At 45.5% G+C, this 18,940-nt stretch overlaps 1 protein-coding gene and 1 pseudogene across 4 annotated transcripts in view; one reads left to right on the top strand and one right to left on the bottom strand.

The window, feature by feature from the left end:
• B3GALNT2 (beta-1,3-N-acetylgalactosaminyltransferase 2) overlaps positions 1-16,677 on the bottom strand; it is a 112,561-nt gene extending 95,884 nt beyond the window's left edge. For all 4 annotated transcript variants that reach the window (XM_066382626.1, XM_066382635.1, XM_066382617.1 and 1 more), the window contains exons 1-2: positions 16,359-16,677; positions 2,982-3,129 (exon numbers count right to left, since the gene is read on the bottom strand). In XM_066382626.1, the coding sequence (XP_066238723.1) occupies positions 2,982-3,129; positions 16,359-16,470 (260 nt within the window). In that variant the 5' untranslated portion in view covers positions 16,471-16,677. The remainder of the gene's footprint in view (positions 1-2,981; positions 3,130-16,358) is intronic.
• On the top strand, positions 9,608-16,221 carry LOC136389741 (probable inactive 1-aminocyclopropane-1-carboxylate synthase-like protein 2 pseudogene; annotated as a pseudogene).
• Positions 16,678-18,940: the final 2,263 nt, after the last annotated feature.

Here is an 18,940-nt window from a genome sequence, read left to right on the forward strand (position 1 = left end):
TTGGGCAGGGACCTAACCGGCATCCAAGGGAAGGGTGAGTGATCCTCTGCAATGGGAAACCTTCTCCCTCACTCTTGAGCCCCGCAGGCTCAAGCCCTGCACGCCCTATTGCAGAGTAGGTAAGTTAAAGTTAGTGAAAAGGATCTCTGTACTTACTGGGAGATTCTCTCTAGTCTCAATCCCTGGATTAGGGATGTGCCGCTCTGGGATCCGGATACCTGGGCCTGAGCTCTCCGACGTGTTCGTTTGGCTGAGGTACATGAGGGACGGGCCGTCCCTCTTGGCCTCACTCCTGCCTTATTGGCAATACACGCCTGCTTGACCGGTGCTCCTGCTGGGGACCCTCCGCTGGTCCCTGGGGTCCTGCAGGCTGCTCCTCTTTCAGAGGAGCCCCTACCTCCCTATTTGCCCCCCTCCACTGAGGAGGAAAGTAGTTTAGCTTCCAAATTTGCGGCTGAGCGTACAGAAATGAAACCAACCAAATTGCTAACTGCGCCATCAGCTCTGTGGCAGGAAAAAGCAGAAGTCGCTACTTCTGCATGCTCTCTCTCTCCCCCTCCTCTCTCTCTAAAATGGTGCTAGAAGGACCCAGTCACGGCACGGTGGCGGGGATCACACTCTCTTCTAACACAAAGGAGAGTTTATGCTTGTGTTTTTCAGCCAATTTGGATCCCAGGAACTCCCCAACCTGCTTGACAGGCTTTCTTGGGCACCCACTAAATCAGCGGTTCTGCTGGGGTCGCGACCCACAGGTTGAGAACCGCTGCACTAAATGGTTCAGTCTTCACCCGACCAAAGCCACAGCCCTGGCCTTCTCCACACCCACTACACCTGAGAGGAGGTTCTCAGCGCTCCAGAAGAAGACCTCACGGCCAGCTAACCACTGACTCCCAGACGCAGGCGGCGGCAGCCCAGGGCTCGAGCCTAGCAGCGCGAGCTGGTGTTTTCTGTTCATCTTTGGAGGATGAGAATTGGGCCAGAGTTGCGATTCACAGACTCCAGAAGGTAAACGGCGGCAGCTGCGGTGGGAGGATGAACAGAAGCCAGGCTTGCATCGCCGAGTGGCCGCTGGAATGGCAGGGGGTGCCAACTAAGCCACTGGTGGGTTCGCTGACATTTTGGGACATAGGGGTGAATGCCATCTTGCTCTCTAGAGCAGAGATGGAAATGCTGATGGCCATTGCCACGTGCTCCTCTTTGGGACAGTGTAAGACCTGCCAGGACTGCAGGGATGAGGGAGGTGGCAGAAGCCTCATATGCATGGACTGATTTCCTGGACTATGACCGGAGTGAGCATTGGGTCCTTTGTTGGATGGACTTATGGATTTTGGACAACGTGAAATACCCTGATGGGGGTGGGGGGCAGCTTTGCTGGAGGTCCTTCCCCTGCCCGGGAAGCTTTTCCCATGGCAAAAAAGACGACCAAGGACATTTTGCACTTTTGGCAAAGTGCTCAGAGACTGGTGAAATGTACCTTTGTAATTGTTGAAATTGTATGATTTGTCATGTTGTTGTAATTTGTATAATGTGCCTTGCAACCATATGCAGTACGCAGCCCACAGCAAGCCATTCGTCTGTGTTTAGACACTGGGACCTTTGTGGGAAGGAGGCGTGCATGGACCTATGTCCATTTTTTACAATCAAAATGAAACTGTGTTTAACAGCACCTGGAAGGTCTCTGTAACACAATGGGAGGGAAATGACACCCCGACCCCTAGGAGGAATCCCCTGTTTAAGACCCCTGTTCTATTTCCTAACTAGTAAAACATTACAGAAGCTTACCTCATTGTTTAACCCAGCTAATTTATTAGCATATAGTATAATAGGTATTATAGTTGTTTTAGTTCTACTAGGGTTCCGTTGCATAATGCGTAGCATTCAGAAGCTAAAACAGCAGCAAGCTGTCATTCATCAAGTCAAATTGGCCTTAATTAAAAGAGAAGGGGAAGATGTGGGTGGAGCGCAGAGCACATTTCTAGCAGCTGTGGCTGATGCAATGCTGTGAGAATACTCCAGCTCCCAGAAACCTCCTGGGCATACCCAGGAAGGAAGCTCGCCCACTATAAGGAAGTGACTTAGTGCCAACCACACAGCTCCCTGATCTTTTCAGTCACTGGCTATGAAGGACATGCTGTAACACCCTATAGGCTGAACCCACAAATATAAACTAGCTTACTTCCTGAATAAAGTGGATCTGCGTCACTGAACCTGGTCCCTGGAGTCAAGTCTTTGCGTCTCCGTTGTCCTCACCCCCGGGCAGGACTTGTCCACACAACTGCAATTCACTTGTATAGCTACACTCAGTCACAAGTGTGACATTCGAATGCAATCCTGAAAGAGCCCTTCTCTGCTTATCACCTAAGTGTCTTCACATAATCAGAGGTGCAACCTTCCATGCTTCTTTCCCACTAACACCTAACTACATCATCTTTCAGAGGCTGGTCTCACTGAGAATATAAAGGCCTTGGGTTCCTAACAATTAACCAAGACATCTAATGCCAACTTGAGATGTGCTAGCAATCCGTCACTGTGGAAGGCTGGTCAGGAAGAGCGTGGCAGATGCCACGCAGTGCAGAGAACAACTAAAAAGTGCTACAGAACTGAAAAAATTAAGTATGTCTCAGTGAAGTCAGGGAAAAGCAAATTTTGACACAAACATGTCTAAGTAGAGAATTATTCTGGAATAAAATCTTTTATAAATTGCTATTTTAAACTAAAACAAAATATAAAAAAATACTAGGAATCTATAAATAGTAGGTATGTTAACCAATGATCATATTCTCCCCCAACTATCTTTTGTCTTAAACTCCAGTTAAATTTACTTTGGACCTCAACTATATAGAGGAAAAGCAAAACAAAATAACCATTTCTCGCAGGAATAGAGGCTATAGGTCTGAATTAACATCTCTGACTATCCAAGAACAAGTTTTAAAGAACTCTTATTCAGTAAATCAGGGAAGGTGTCAACTAAGAAAACTTACCGTTGACTTAGTACAGGATGCTGTTTTAAATGTTTCAGCCAGGTGCTTCTTATCACATTTCGAAGTTCATGGTTATTGCGGGCTGACAACACACCAACTACCACATCATAGTGACTAGATTTCCACCAAGGAAATACAGCCAATTGATCTAGAAATAGGCAACAATAAATTAGAAATGTCACATCTCGATCACTAAGTTCAATGTATAACATAAAAATGTTTATTACAAAATAGTATGTTTTTGTTTATAGAAACACAAATATAAAGAAGAAAAAACCCTGGCCGGTTGGCTCAGCGGTAGAGCGTCGGCCTAGCGTGCGGAGGACCCGGGTTCGATTCCCGGCCAGGGCACACAGGAGAAGCGCCCATTTGCTTCTCCACCCCTCTGCTGCGCTTTCCTCTCTGTCTCTCTCTTCCCCTCCCGCAGCCAAGGCTCCATTGGAGCAAAGATGGCCCGGGCACTGGGGATGGCTCTGTGGCCTCTGCCTCAGGCGCTAGAGTGGCTCTGGTCGCAACATGGCGACGCCCAGGATGGGCAGAGCATCGCCCCCTGGTGGGCAGAGCGTCGCCCCTGGTGGGCGTGCCGGGTGGATCCCGATCGGGCGCATGCGGGAGTCTGTCTGACTGTCTCTCCCTGTTTCCAACTTCAGAAAAATGAAGAAAAAAAAAAAAAAAAAGAAGAAAAAAATTTTAAAGCACCATAAATCCACTGCTGCTAACATTTAGGTGTCTTCCACACATATGTATGTACTCATGCCCTTATAAGTATGTAAATTCTTCAAAATAAGCAAATGTTTATAAGAATCAGTTTGAAAAGGCAATGTAGCATAAAACTTTAGAATACTGGGCAATAAGAGTCAATTAGGCCATAGTCAGAATCCTGTTTTATATTACATATAAGTTAACTTCTTTATTTTTAAATTCCTTATTTACTTTTTTAAGTGAGAGGAAGGGAGATAGGGAGACAGTCTCCTACATGTGCCCTGACCAAGATCCACCCAGTAACCCCCGTCTGGGGCCGATGCTTGAATCAACCAAGCTTTCCTCAGTACCTGAAGCCGAGGCTTGAACCAAGAGAGCCACTGGATGCAAGATGGAAAGAAGGAGAAAAGGGGCAATGGGAGGAGTAGATAAGCAGAAGGTCACTTCTCATGTGTGCCCTGACTGGAATCAAACCCAGGACATCTGCATGCTGGGCCAATGCTGTATCCACTGAGCCAACCAGACAGGGCTATTTAACTTCTTGAACCTGTTTCCTTAACTATGAATGGGCATAATAATACTTCCCATGAAGTTGTAAATTAAATGAGATAATGTGTATAAAGTTCTTGGTTTGGTACCAGGCAAACAGGAGGCATTCAATGGCAACTAACAACAACAAAAATGTGCTTGCAAAGGTGAGGTCCTACCTTAATTTTAGCTATTAGGTTTGGGAGTTAAAGCTGAAAGACTCCCACGCTACAAAGGACTCTTATTAATACCAATAAATTCTACAGCTAGCAAACCTTTTATCATTTACTAAAAATTCTAAAGAACAAAGGAAGCCCTGGGCGGCTGGCTCAGTGATAGAGCATTGCCCTGTGTGTGGATGTCCCAGGTTCAATTCCTAATCAGGGCACACAGGAGAAGTGACCACCTGCTCTACTCCTCCCACTTCTCTCTCTCCGCCCCCTCTCCTGCAATCATGGCTTGACTGGTTTGAGTGAGTTGGCCTCGGGTGCTGAGGATGGCTCCAAGGCCTCCTCCTCAGGCACTAAAAAAATGGCTCTGGTTGCTAAGCAATGGAGCAAGGCAATGGGCAGAGCTTCATCCCCTAGTGGGCTTGCCGGGTGGATCCTGGTCAGGGTGCATGTGGGAGTCTGTCTCTCTGCCTCCCCTCTTCTCACTAAAATAAAAATTAAAAAACAAAAAAACAATGGAGGAAAGCAACATTTCTAGTAAAAAAAAAAATCAAGTGACAAGTCATGTGAATGGCTCATTTTTTAATGTCAAAAGGTCTAATGAGCAGGATTACATTTTAAAAATGAGTCCTTAGAAGACAGATGGGAAAGATACTTTATCCATATATATATATGGATATATATATATATATATATCCATATATATATATTTTATCACCAGTTTCAAAGCTTGAGAGCAACAACCTTATAAATAGCTCTGATGAGGGATCTGTTTCATCTCTTTCTCCAATGGTGGGAACTGACCCAAAATGTTTCCAAAAATAAATTATTAAAGGCCAGGGATCTTTACTACATTAAATGCAATGTTTTTACTTGCCTCTGGACCTAGGTATGCAGTCAAAAGACAACAAAAACATGTTGACATTTTTTCATTATTATTATTTTATTATTGAGAGGTAGTAGGCAGAGAGACAGACTCCTGCATGCACCCAACCAGGATCCATCCGGCAAGCCCCACTGGTGCAGTGCTCTACCCATACCAGGCTGGTACTTTGTTGCTAAGCAACCAAACTATTTTAGCGCCTGAGGTAAAGGCCATGGTGCCATGTTCAGGGCCAGGGGTCAACTTGCTTGAATGGGCCATGGCTGTGGAAGAGGGGGAGACAGAGAGAGGAAGAGGGGGAGAGAAAGAGGAAGAGAGTAGAGTAGGGGGGAAACGGGGGAGGGGAAGAAGGTGAAGGGGTGGAGAAGCAGATGGGTCGCTTCTCCTATGTACTCTGAGTGGGAATCAAACATGGGACTTCACCACACCGGCTGATGCTCTACCACTGAGCCAACTAGCCAGGGCCAACATTTTTTTTAAAGGACCAATTAAAGTAAGAAAATCTGGGGACAGATTTTTCTCATAGGATAATTTAAGGGCATTACATTGTAACAATTACAGAAAAATAGGAATTTTTGTGTAGATACCTCATTTTCCACAATAGGATTGTTTCTTAAAAGGTAATTCAATTCTGAATGGGATAGAGATACTTGTTATTTCACTCAACCATGAATCTTGCACTAAAACAAATTCTTCCATAAAGGCACAATTTATCTTAATGTAAACCCAAATTTCCATAGATTAAGCTTGCTTATTAACAGGCCATATTTATTGAACATCTACTATTTACTAAGCACTATGTATAGAGTATCTTTTTTTTTTTAACCATGAGAAAGAGAGAAATGAGAAGGATCAACTCATAATTGTGTCATCTTAGTTGTTCATTGATTGCTTCTCATATGAGCCTTGACTGGGGGCTCAAGCTGAGCCAGTGACACCTTGCTCAAGCCAGCGACCTTGAGCTCAAGCCAATGACAATGGGGTCAAGTCTATGATTCCATGCTCAAACCAGAGACTCTGCGCCCAAGTTGGTGATCCCGCACTCAAGCTGGAGACCTCAGGGTTTTGAACCGGGGTCCCAGGCTGATGCTCTATTCACTGCGCCACTGTCTGGTCAGGCTTTTAAAAATAGATTACTTAGGCCTGACCTGTGGTGGTGCAGTGGATAAAGCGTCGACCTGGAGTGCTGAGGTCGCCGGTTCAAACCCTGGGCTTGCCTGGTCAAGGCACATATGGGAGTTGAAACTTCCTGCTTCTCCCCCCTTCTCTCTCTCTCCCTCTCTCTCTCTCTCTCTCCTCTAAAATGAATAAAAATAATTTTTAAAAAATTAAAAAAAAATAGATTACTTAGAACATAATTTAACCTTTCTTTGATGACAAAATCTTCATGAACAATTTCTCAAACTTGTCATTAATTCTAACTGTTGCTTCAGTTCAGACTTTTCTCTTTCAAATGGTGTCCTAACGGCTTCTCCCTGAATTCTCATATGACTCCAAATCAAGCAAAAGTTTTCTAAATCAATAAATAACTAAACATGGAGATAACCATGTGGCATGAGAAGATCCCCTAGATTATGGCTGTAAACTACCTTCTGATCTCACTCCCCTTCCCCCACCCCTGCCAACCCTTCCTGCTTCTAACTTATGTCTAAGCTGCTTCTCTCAAACTGCTTTACTTTACATGCATTTCTATTTTTTTTTAAATACAGGGACAGAGATAGTCAGAAGAGGGACAGATAGGGACAGACAGACAAGAACGGAGAGATGAGAAGCATCAATCATCAGTTTTTCATTTTTGACACCTTAGTTGTTCATTGATTGCTTTCTCATATGTGCCTTGACCGCGGGCCTTCAGCAGACCGAGTAACCCCTTGCTCGAGCCAGCGACATTGGGTCCAAGCTGGTGAGCTTTTTTTTTTGCTCAAGCCAGATGAGCCTGCACTCAAATTGGCGACCTCGGGGTCTCGAATCTGGGTCCTCCGCATCCCAATCCGACACTCTATCCACTGCACCACTGCCTGGTCAGGCCATTTCTATTTTTTTCATAGAAGAGATGTACACAGCAGGTTTTAGCCTTTTAGAGAACATCTACTACTAGATATTTTGAAAAACAGATTTCTAAAGACTCAATAAACAAAAAGGTTAGAGTTAGTAAACAAATTCAGTAAAGTTGCAGGGTACAAAGTCATTTTTGTATACTGGCAAAAATCAGTTGTATTTCTATACACAAACTATCAGAAAAGAAATTAAGAAATCAATCCTACTTACAAATACATCATAAAGAATAAAATAACCAGGAATAAATTTAACCAAGGTGGTGAAAGACCTGAACAATAAAAGCATAACACATCGATGAAACATATTAAAGAAGAAACAAATAAATGGAAAAGTATACTTTGCTCAGGGGTTGCAAGAACTATTATTAAAATGTGCATACTACCCAAAGCAATCTTCAGATTCAAGAAATTTCTGTCAAAATCCAATGGCAATTTTTACAGAAATATAATCAACAATCTTAAAATTTGTATGGAACAACAAAAGACCCTGAATAGCCAAAGCCATCTTAAGAAACAACAAAGCTGGAGGCATCACACTTCCTGATTTCAAACTATACTTTAAAGCTATAGTAAGCAAAACTGATATTAGTATTAAATAAAGGTAGTTCAATGGAACAGAATAGAATAGAATACAGGGAGAAATTTATTTATATACGGTCAATAAATTTATGACAAAGAAACCAAGAATACAATGGGGAAAAGTTTCTTCAACAAATGTGCTGGGAAAACTGGACAGCCACAAGTAAAAGAACCAGACTGGAACACTATCTTATACCATACACAATATTCAATTCAGAATGGATTGGAGATTAAACCAGAAACCAGAAAACATGGGCAGTAAACTCCCTGACACCGGTTTTGCTGGCGATTTTTTTTTGTATTTGATACAGAACACAAAGGTAACAATAGCAAAACTAAACAAGTGGGACTACATGAAATTACAAGTTAACCCACAGCAAAGGAAACCATGAACAAAATGACAAGGCAACCTACTAAGTGGGAGAAAATATTTATAAATCATGTATCTGATAAAGGGTTAATATCTAAAATATATAAAAAAAAACTTTTATAACTCAAGAGGAAAAATAAACGCAAACAATCTGATTTAAAAATGGGCAAGCTATCTGAACATTTTCCCAAAGAAGACATAGACATGGCCAACAGGTACAGGAAAAGATACTCAACATCACTAATCATCAGGCAAATGCAAATCAAAACCACAGTGAGGTATCACCTCACAACTGTGAGAATAATTATTATAAAAAAGACACAAGAAATAACAAATGGTGAGGCTGTGGAGAAAGGGAACTCTTGTGTACTACTGTTGGTGCGATTGTAAATTGGTGCAGTCACTACACCAGTGCAGAGGTTCCTCAAACACTTAAAAATAGCAATACCATAGGATCCAGCAATTTTACTTCTGGGTATTTATCCAAAGGAAATTAAAACACTAACTCAAAACGATATATGCACTCACATGTTCATTTACAATAGCCAAAACACAAAAAATATCCTAAGTGTCCACCAATAGATGAATGGATAAAGAAAATGTGTTATTATACACAATGGAATATTATGCAGCCATAAGAATATCTTGCCATTTCTGACAACACGGATAGACCTTGAGGGCATTATGCAAAGTGAAATAAGTCAGAAAGAGAAAGACAAATAAATACTGTATGATGTAACTTATATGTAGAAAAACAAAACCAAAAAATAAAAAAATAAAACCAAACCACTGACCTCATATATTTGATATTAGTGACAGAGACATATGTGTGGTTGCCAGAGGTGGAGGGTATGGGGGAGAAATGATTGAAGATGGTCAAAAGGGACAAACTTCCAGTTTTAAATAAGTCATGGGTGTGACTTATAGTCACGGCATAGTGACTATAGTTAATAATAGTTTGTAGTTTGACCTGTGGTGGCACAGTGGTTTCGCTGGTTTGAAACCCCAGGCTTGCCTCATCAAGGCACATATAAGAAGCAACTACAAATTGATGCTTCCTGCTCCTCTCCCACCCTTTTCTCTCTCTTCTCTCTCTAAAATCAATAAAGTATTTAAAAATAATACTGCTTGTATATTTGAAAGTTGCTAACAGAGTAAATCTTAAAAAGTCCTCATCATGGAGCAAGCTTAATGTGAGGAGGAGGGCAGTGGGCAGGTGAGCCTGAAGGTCAAGTACGAGTCCATCGGGCATAAAATTTTAGACCAAAGAAGAGATGAGTGGAAACAGAGACACGGGTTCAGGCCAGAATGGTGAGACCAAAATGAAGACCCAAACTATGAGTCACCAATCAGACACCCTCCACAAGTCCTGTATCCAGAGGAGCGGCCAGGGCTTCAGAAGCCAGAGCCCCCAGCCCCAGCTGATGGAGCTGGTCCTGCGTTTACAGCAGACCATAGAGGACTACATCACACAGCTGGAGACGGGCACCTGCAGCAGGGCCTGGAGCTGAAGAAGCAGAGGCACAGTCAGGACACCAGGGAGCAGGAAGTCCTCCTTGTCTACTTGATGAACAAACTGGTCAACCTCTTACAGGCTAAGGCCACAAGCAGCCTGGAGCTCCAACTGCATCACCTTTCCCTGGACTCGAGGCATGATGTAGGAAGTGGGTGGCAGGGCCCACCATCCAGGCAGCCTAACCAACCAAGTTACCAGCAGAGTGATTTGGAAGCTACATTCATCAGCTATGACCTGTCCAACCATGGGATTGACATCTCTGCCTTATACCGCTCCAGCTTCCAGGACTACGTGACCTATCAAGGCGACCAGTAGTACCACGAGGACAAGAACATCTTGGGCTTCATTAACCTCGGTATCAGTGAGAACAAGTTCTGCACTGATCTGATGACTGAAAGGTTGAGTCGGAGAGATATGAACTACATCGATGAGGCCCTTCTGCGGTATTCTGACTGGATAGGACAAGCATTCCTGCAGGAAGAAGTGGCCAGGTTCCTGACTTACTACTGCAAGGCACCTACCCAGCTTGATCCAGAAAATATGATTGTTCTAAACAGCTGCCTCTCGGTTTTCCTGGTGCTGTCCATGGTTCTGTGTGACCCAGGTGAGGCCCTTCTGACCCCCACCCCCTTCCATGCTGGCTTCACCTTTACTTCCCACCTGTATGCAAAAGTGGGGCTGATTCATGTCCACCTGGACAGTGAGATCACTGAGGTGAACGCCCAGGCGTTCCAGCTGACTGTGGACAAGCTGCACGAGGACTGTGGAGAAAGCCCTGCATGAGGCTAGGCTTAAGGGGGAAAAGATCAAAGGCTTTGTGCTCATCAATCCCCATAATCCTCTGGGAGACATCTACTCCCGGGACTCACTGAAGGAATATCTGGAATTTGCCAAGAGACACAACCTACATGTGATTATTGATGAGATCTATATGCTGACTGTGTTTGATGAATCTGTCACATTTCACAGTGTTCTGAAAATAGAAAGTTTGCCTGACCTCAGCAGGACCCATGTGATCTGGGCACCAGCAAGGGTTTTGGACTCTCTGGCATCTGTTTTGGTGCTCTGTACAGCCACAAGAAGGAGGTGGTCTCTGCCATGCACACTTTTGGCGTCCTCCACAGGATCTCTGGCATCACCCAGCACAAGCTGTGTTGGCTGCTCCAGGACGGAGAATGGATCAACAAGGTGTACCTGCCCGCTAATCGCTCCCGGCTGCAGGCAGCTCACAGGTACATCACTAACAAGCTGAAGGCACTGAAGGTCCCCTTTCTCAGTCGTGGATCTGGCCTCTGTGTCTGGATCAGCTTGAAAAATTACCTGGCCCCATGCACATTTGAGGAAGAGCAGCTCTTTTATCATCGCTTCCTGCGAAACAAGCTGATATTGTCCCCTGGCAAGTCCTACATGCGTAAGGAGCCTGACTGGTTCTGCCTCACTTTTGCGAATAAACCTTTCCCCCTAAAAGTCGCCATGCTCAGTCAGGCACTGGCCGACAAGAAGCAGGAGTGGACAGAGAGGCAGCTGGCGGACACAATGCAGGAGGATTTGGTCTGCCTCCTGCTGGGCAGCTCCAGCCAGTCATCGGCCTCTGGTACGATGAGGTCCGACTGAGGTACGGACCTGCTGACACAGCAGGCAGCGGGATCCTCCAGAAATGGGTCCATCTGACCCAGTCAGCACCCTCCCTAAGCTGAGCATCTGACACTTTGAGGACTTGCCTCTTTTACTCTCTGCTAGCCGTGGTGTGTGGGCAGAATGTTTTTATGGGGGTTGAGGTGGGAAAACCGAGGGAAACAAAGGGAGCTCTCTGCACCCTATTTAGATGGGTTTATTTTTATATTTGATTCCTAATAAAAGTCTATATATTCTCTTTAAAAAAAAAAGTCCTCATCACAAGCAAAAATTTTTTAACTATGTGGTAATGGATGTTAATTATACATATTGTGATCATTTTGCATCATATACATATATGGAATCATTATGCTGTAAATCTGAAACTAATATAATTTCAATTACATCTGAATTTTAAAAAATAGGTTACTTCTACCACATACAATCAATGTAAATCAGTCAGATAGACTGGTGAGTACTGTTACATGGTATAAGATCCAATGCGGATGCTTGATAAACACCTATGTGAGAATACCCGAGTCCCACTTGACCAGGTGGTGGTGCAGTGGATAGAGCGTTGGCCTGGGACTCTGAGGACTCAAGTTCAAAACCCCGAGGTTGTTGGCTTGGGCACAGGCTCATCCAGCTAGAGCATAGGGTCACCAGCTTTAGCATGGAATCATAGACATGACCCAGCGGTTGCTGGCTTGAAGCCTCCTGGTCAAGGCACATATGAGAAAGCAATCAATGAACTGAAGTGCCACAACTATGAATTGATACTTCTCATCTCTCTCCCTTCCTGTCTCTCTAAAAAAAAAGAATGCCCAAGTCCCTACCTCCCCCTCCAAGTTCTTGGCTCTACACTTTCCTCACCTGCTGCTATATGTTGTAGTAATATAAGATACCTAGCTTGATGCTGGTGTCTGGAAACAGAAGAAAAAGAAAATAAGAAATAAACATGTGACAAAAGAATGATAATTCATAGAAGAAATGCAAATAGACTACAACCGATGGGAAAAAATGTTCAATTTCACTAGGAATAGAGTTTGAATCAGAGCAGTAAGATACCAGTTTTCTCCTACATTCCAACTGACAAATATCTCACTAAGTGATAATACCCAAAGATCAGTATTTTAAGGAAATGTTGATAGCATTTCAAGGAAATGGCTACTCTCCTATCTGCTGGTAAGAATGTAATTTTATAGTCTTCTGCAGGACAATTTGCCAATACACAATACCTCAGAAATGTGTAACTTTTTTGTCCAGCAATTCCATTTCTAAGAACTTATTCTAAAGAAATAATCAGTGATACACTAAAAGATCTTTTTCATCACAGTGTCACTTTTTAATAGTGAACCACAAACTACATAAATAAGAAATTACTTAAATAAATTATGGTTCCTTATCTAGAGTACTATTCAGCTATTAAAATTCTATTGAATATATATCATTAAATATTGTTCTACATCATATTCAGTAAGATAAGTGGGCTATAAGAACCGCATATGTACTGTATGGCTCCACTTACATCAAGTACAAAAGGAACAAATGTCTGCCATTAAAAATCAGGACAGGGCCCTGGCCGGTTGGCTCAGCGGTAGAGCGTTGGCCTGGCGTGCGGGGGACCCGGGTTCAATTCCTGGCCAGGGCACATAGGAGAAGCGGCCATCTGCTTTTCCACCCCTCTCCTTCCTCTCTGTCTCTCTCTTCCTCTCCCGCAGCCAAAGCTCCATTGGAGCAAAGTTGGCCAGGGCGCTGAGGATGGCTCCATGGCCTCTGCCTCAGGCACTACAAAGGCTCTGGTTGCAATAGAGCGATGCCCCAGATGGGCAGAGCATCGCCCCCTGGTGGGCATGCCAGGTGGATCCTGGTCGGGCGCATGCGGGAGTCTGTCTGACTGCCTCCCCGTTTCCAACTTCAGAAAAATACAAAAAAAAAAAGACCAAAATTGCCACTCTTATGTATTTATATATACTCTCAGATAACGTCTATCACAAATAGGCAGAAATCTTGAAAATAAGAAAATCATACAATTTCAAAACAGACCTACTGATAAGGACAATCATCACACACACTACCAGCATGCCAGTGCCAATTTCTGGTACCTCCCAACACACCTCACCAGCAAAGGCATCAGCCACCACGATTCTACCATTCTCTGAAATTCATGGATTTTTTTTACTAGGAATCAGTCAGTGTTCTGGCTATTTTATTAATTGAATCTTCACCAAAAACCTCATGGGGTCATCGTTTTATAAATAAGGAAACAAGCATAGACAAGATTAGCATACAGGGATTATTTTAACCAGCCACAGGCAAAATTGCAAAAGAAGCTCAATTTGTTTTTGACCTCTACTTGCCTCATGTCTGTTTTTTTTTTCTTTTTCTTTTTTCTCAGAAGAGAGGAGATAGTGAGACAGACTCCCACACACACCCCCGCATGCCCCAAATGGGATGGATCCACCTGGCAACCCCATCTGGGGCAGATGCTTGAGTACTGAGCTATTTTTAACAACTGAGGCTGATGCACTCTAATGGAGCTATCCTTAGCATCCGGGCCACACTCAAACCAACTGAGCCACTGGCTGCAGGAGGAGAAGAGGGAGAGAAGGGGGGTGGGGAAGCAGATGGTTGCTTCTCCTATGTGTCCTGACTGGCAATCAAACCTGGACATCCATAAGCTGGGCAGACCCTCTATCCCCTGAGCAACTGGTCAGGCTGTTTCCATCAGACAGACTATGAGTACCTTGAGAGCGGACTGTCCTTCTAGTATGAGACCTATCACTCTAAGCATTTATTGAATGATATACTTTTTTCCCAAATATGCTGGACTGAGAAACATTTTTCTAAATTAACTGTTAAAAAGTTCCTCCTAATGTATTATTCCAAGCCAACATGCTATACTCAAGATAACCTATATCCATAGCCCAGTGATTGTCTCCTCCACAGATTTCACGAGACCAGCTTCTTCTTCACCCTGTTTAAAGAGAGTCACTGTGGTCCAGCTGTTTAAAGAGAGTCACTGCATTAGAAAAGTACCAGGTGCACTTCACCAGGTCACTGCTCAACGGTCACTTCTTCAGAGGCTGCTCTGACCTCCTTTCAAACAGCAGCACAGCATTCTCTTGAGTCTAGCCTCTTTACACTGCTTTATTTTTGTCACTACACTTATCACCATCCCTATTATATTTAACAGTTATTTCCTATGGTCTGTCTTCCCTTCTAAATTGTAAACTGCATGAAGGCAGGGACTTTATCTTGATTCTGCTATAATGCCACACGGACAGCAGGACAAAGAAGGCTTTCAAATATTTGCTGAATCAACAGAAAGTCAGAAGGCCTTTTTTAATATTCAGGGAAAGTAAATCTCCTTTCCAAAAAATACTGCTCAGACTCTATGAGACTGGAGCAGAAAGAGGCAGGAGAGAAAAGAGAGCAAAAGCCAAGTGTGACAACATTAATTCAAGGCAAGAACATTTCACAAAGTCTTGGGTTTTCTCTCCCACTTTAGGCTTACGGTAGTAAGGGATAAATGCAAAAATACCCAAATGTTTCAGCTTAAGCATGGTGAATACACGATGAGGAAGAGCACTGAGGGGAAATTTTAGCAATCAAGGTGCTTCTAACTCTTTTTAGTTTTGAAAGTCCCGAAAATGAAAAGGAAAGTTATAACTGTCAGGTTTCATTTAGTAGGTTAAACTGCTCTACTTTATTAAGTGACCAGAAGCACCGTGTCCATTAAAGTCAGATGTACATAACTAGTGAAAAGTCCTCACCACAGTCTGGCCCTCATCCCTGTCACCTAGCCTGCTCCAACCCAGTGACTGAGGGCATCACCCAAACACTAACCAACAAGACAAATTATCTCAGACTATGAAACCGCCCTGCAGGCCCAGAATATTTTAAGCTTGAAGGCTCGTTTTGCTTGTTGACAGAACCCAACAGCCTGGTAATGTCATAAATACCCTAAGGATGGCAGGCTCTGCAAGTAAATTCCAAGAGAATTCACTCATCAAAAATAAAAAAGAAAGAAAGACCTGTAAAACAAACCCAGCAAACGTTACACAGTATTTTATACTTCCTCAGCTCAGTTTACAAAAACTCCAAACCCCCCCAAATCCTAACCTGTTAAGAGTTTAAATGCCCGGTAACACTGCACTTTTCATTAAGTCATTTACATAGTATTTTAAGTCTATTCAGGTGCCCCAAATAGCCTTTTCAAAGCGTCTGTGGTTTGCCTAATAAAATACATTTTAAGAGGCAGTTCGCAGAATAAAGAACTGGGCCCGATTATGACAACGAGGTTGCTTTGAGGACTGTCGAAGTAGTTTCCATACTTTCTACTTATAAGTGAAGGCAGAGAGAGAAAGGTAAAAAACGTTCTCTGCGTAGTTAAAAAAACAAACAAACACATCACCTTTAACAGAGCCTTCCAGGTTTCTCTAAAGTCCCTTAGAAAGAATAGGGAAACCTTAGGTAGTGCTGAGGGCTGTGGAACCCCTGAACAGCAACGGCCCCCCCCCCCTCCCGCAGGCAGAGCGCCGACCACCAGGCTGGGAGGCGAGCAGGAAGCGCCCTGCTCCCCGGGGTGCGGTGGGAGCGCCGCGCCTGCCCGCGCTCGGCCGGCCGGGTGCACAGGAGCAGCGCACCAAGTGCGTTCTGCCCGCCGACGCCGCAGGCTCAGACCCCACACACAGGGCAGCCCCGAGGCCGCTGCCTTCTGACCCGCACAGACGCCGCAAGCTCGGAGCGCAGCCCGGAGCGACGAGGCTGACAGCTCGCGGCGGAACGAAGAGATCCGGTTCCCGGCCCACGGCCTGAAAGAAAAGTGGCCAGGTGACAGAGGCGGGCGCGCACGGACACGCGCGCCCTCAAGTTTGCCCGACTTGAATGGACGGAAAGTGCCACCCACACGGCCGTCCCCGGACTCCCGCCCCTTTGGCCAGCCGGGCCCTCACCTGCGGGGTGGGCGGCGGAGGCGCGCGCGGGCGGCGGGGAGCGGAGCCGCAGCCAGAGGTGCAGCGCGGCCCCGAGCACGCACGGACACAGCAGCACCAGCCAGTTTCGCATCGGCCACCCCCACCAACCCCACCTCGCGCCCCCGTCGCGCGCAGAGCTCTCCCGCGTCCCGGCGGAAGGCAAGGGACTTGCTCGTGGGGCAGCCGAAGCCCTCACGACCGCTCCGAGAGCGCCGTCCGCCGTCGAGGTTCCTCGCAGTTCCCAGCACTGCTCCTTCGTCTCCTCAGACCCCCGGCGGTGGCGGGTGGGCGGCCAGAACCCCGCCCCTCTGCCGGTTCCCCCCCCCTCACGTCTGCCCTCGCCCCGCCCCCTGACCCGCGTTCCCTCCCGCGACCGACCGCCCGCCCGCCGGGAGATGAAGTCTCGCTCCCTGTCCAGGCAAGCGGCGCACTAGTGACCCCATGGCTCGGAAACTACGTTTCCCAGAATCGCATGCGCTCACGTCACTCAGAAGGCACGAGGCGAAGCGCGAGACCTCACACTGAGCATGCGCATCTTTCTTCTTGATGCCTTCTCTTTGCCTGGGCCCCCTCCGACGCCCGAGGGGAGGGGCTACTGGTGACCACGGCCTGGGGGCCGTTCCCGCTGGGGGAGGTTAGCCTGCTGCGGGGCGGGCCTGAGGTGGACTCTGAGTGCCTTCTGTTTTCAGTCACTCAGGATGCTGCGTCCTGTGCGAGGCGGGATCCTACTGACGTGTCCTCAGCTCGGAGAGTCGCATGTGAGCAGTGAGCCATCTAGAGTTGGTTCTGGGGCAGTGCAGACCAGCTCAGGCCGACTGTGCCCCGGGAGCTCCGGACAGCGACCGCACTTTGGGCACCGAGCAGCGGACGGGTCCGGGTTCCCAGGTGCACGATGACCCGGCGGAGACGGGAGTGGAACAGTTGTGCGTGCCTCCTGCAGCCCGTGGCCCCGGGGAATTCCAGGCGGAGTGCTGCCCGCGCAGGTCCCTGTCCCTGGCCGAGCGCACTCGGTCTCCCGGGTGTGTGTAATGAGGGCTTGTCAGGCTGCCTGCTTATTGTTTTTTGTTTACCGAAGTTGTCACAAAAGATCTGATTGAAAGTCACAGAAAAGCCATTTCAATCAGTGTGGGAGACAGGCTGTAAACTGACAAAGTTCCTTATAGTCTTAGGGTTAAGCCAAAGGCTAACCCTTCCCCCCAGCCTCTTTTTTTTTACTCCCTGAGGCAATTTACATGCCCTTTCTCTCACCCTTTGTTTGTTTAACTGCTAGTTATGTTATGCATGATGAAAGGTTATGCACTTTTGAAAAAGTTCCTGTTTATACCCTAGATATGTGACTTTGTGTCAGAACAAACGGTTTTGTTCTCTGCACTACAGTGTGTCCGTAAAGTCATGGTGCACTTTTGGCCGGTCATAAGAAAGCAACAAAAGACGATAGAAATGTGAAATCTGCATCAAATAAAAGGAAAACTCTCCCAGTTTCATACCTATTCAGTGCAGTTCGATGTGGGGTCACGCACAGATTTTTTAGGGCTCCTTAGGTAGTTATCCCATATAGCCTCTACAGACTCGTCACTGACTAATGGCCTACCAGAATGGGGTTTCTCCACCAAACTGCCGGTTTCCTTCAACTGCTTATCCCACCGAGTAATGTTATTCCTGTTAATCCAAATTCGGAGGGACCCGAATTATGGAAGACAGAAGCAAGGTCCGTCGTTTACACATTAAAGCTTTGTCTAGCTTGGCCAAGCGGCGGGAACTCCGACAGAAATCTGACGGAGAGCGCGCCGGCCCTTTGTTCTACTTAGTTTTTATAGTTTTGTAAGTGGGAAGTACAGAAGCAAAAATTGCAATTAGGAGCCCCTTACCGCTATTGGTTATAGTCATATGTCCTTTAACATGATAGGACCACGTTCAATTTGCAAACCATACACTATTTTGGAGAGAACAAAATTTACAAGTCAACACAATGGTAGAAAGATATCTCTTTACATATTAAAAGGCCTTCCTATATTTTCTAGTGTTCATCCGCCATCTCTCTGTCCAGAGTCAGACGTATTAACCACATGCATTTACATAAGAGAGGTAGTTTCCGTGGGGACAAATGCCCGCAAATGGCTCATTGCTATAAGAAAAGGTTTATTTTGGCTTTTCCCTTCCTGCACCTGGCTAGCCATTCACTTCTTTCCCCACAGGTGTGGTGGAATGTCAGGGAATCTATGCTTCCTTCTCTTTTCATTTACAATACAATGGCAAGAGCCATCCTAGTTATGCTAATCACACAGCACAGAGACTATTCTCACAATTTCTCTTAACCCAAATTAATAAAATGTTCACCAAGCCTCCTAAAATATTAATATTAATTCTGTAGCCTTTGGTACTTTATAACACCTGTGGGTGAAATGGCTCAGTGGCTCCTCATTCCTATGTGGTGGTGCTTCGTTATAAACGCGCCGATATTCACGTTGTACTTTGGTCACGGATTTGAATTTAGCGAGCCACAGAACACACTGAACTTTCCTCCGTACCATCCGCATCTCGACTGGCATAGCCGTGCACTG

This window comes from Saccopteryx leptura, chromosome 1, assembly GCF_036850995.1.
Source record: "Saccopteryx leptura isolate mSacLep1 chromosome 1, mSacLep1_pri_phased_curated, whole genome shotgun sequence".
Lineage (NCBI taxonomy): Eukaryota > Metazoa > Chordata > Mammalia > Chiroptera > Emballonuridae > Saccopteryx > Saccopteryx leptura.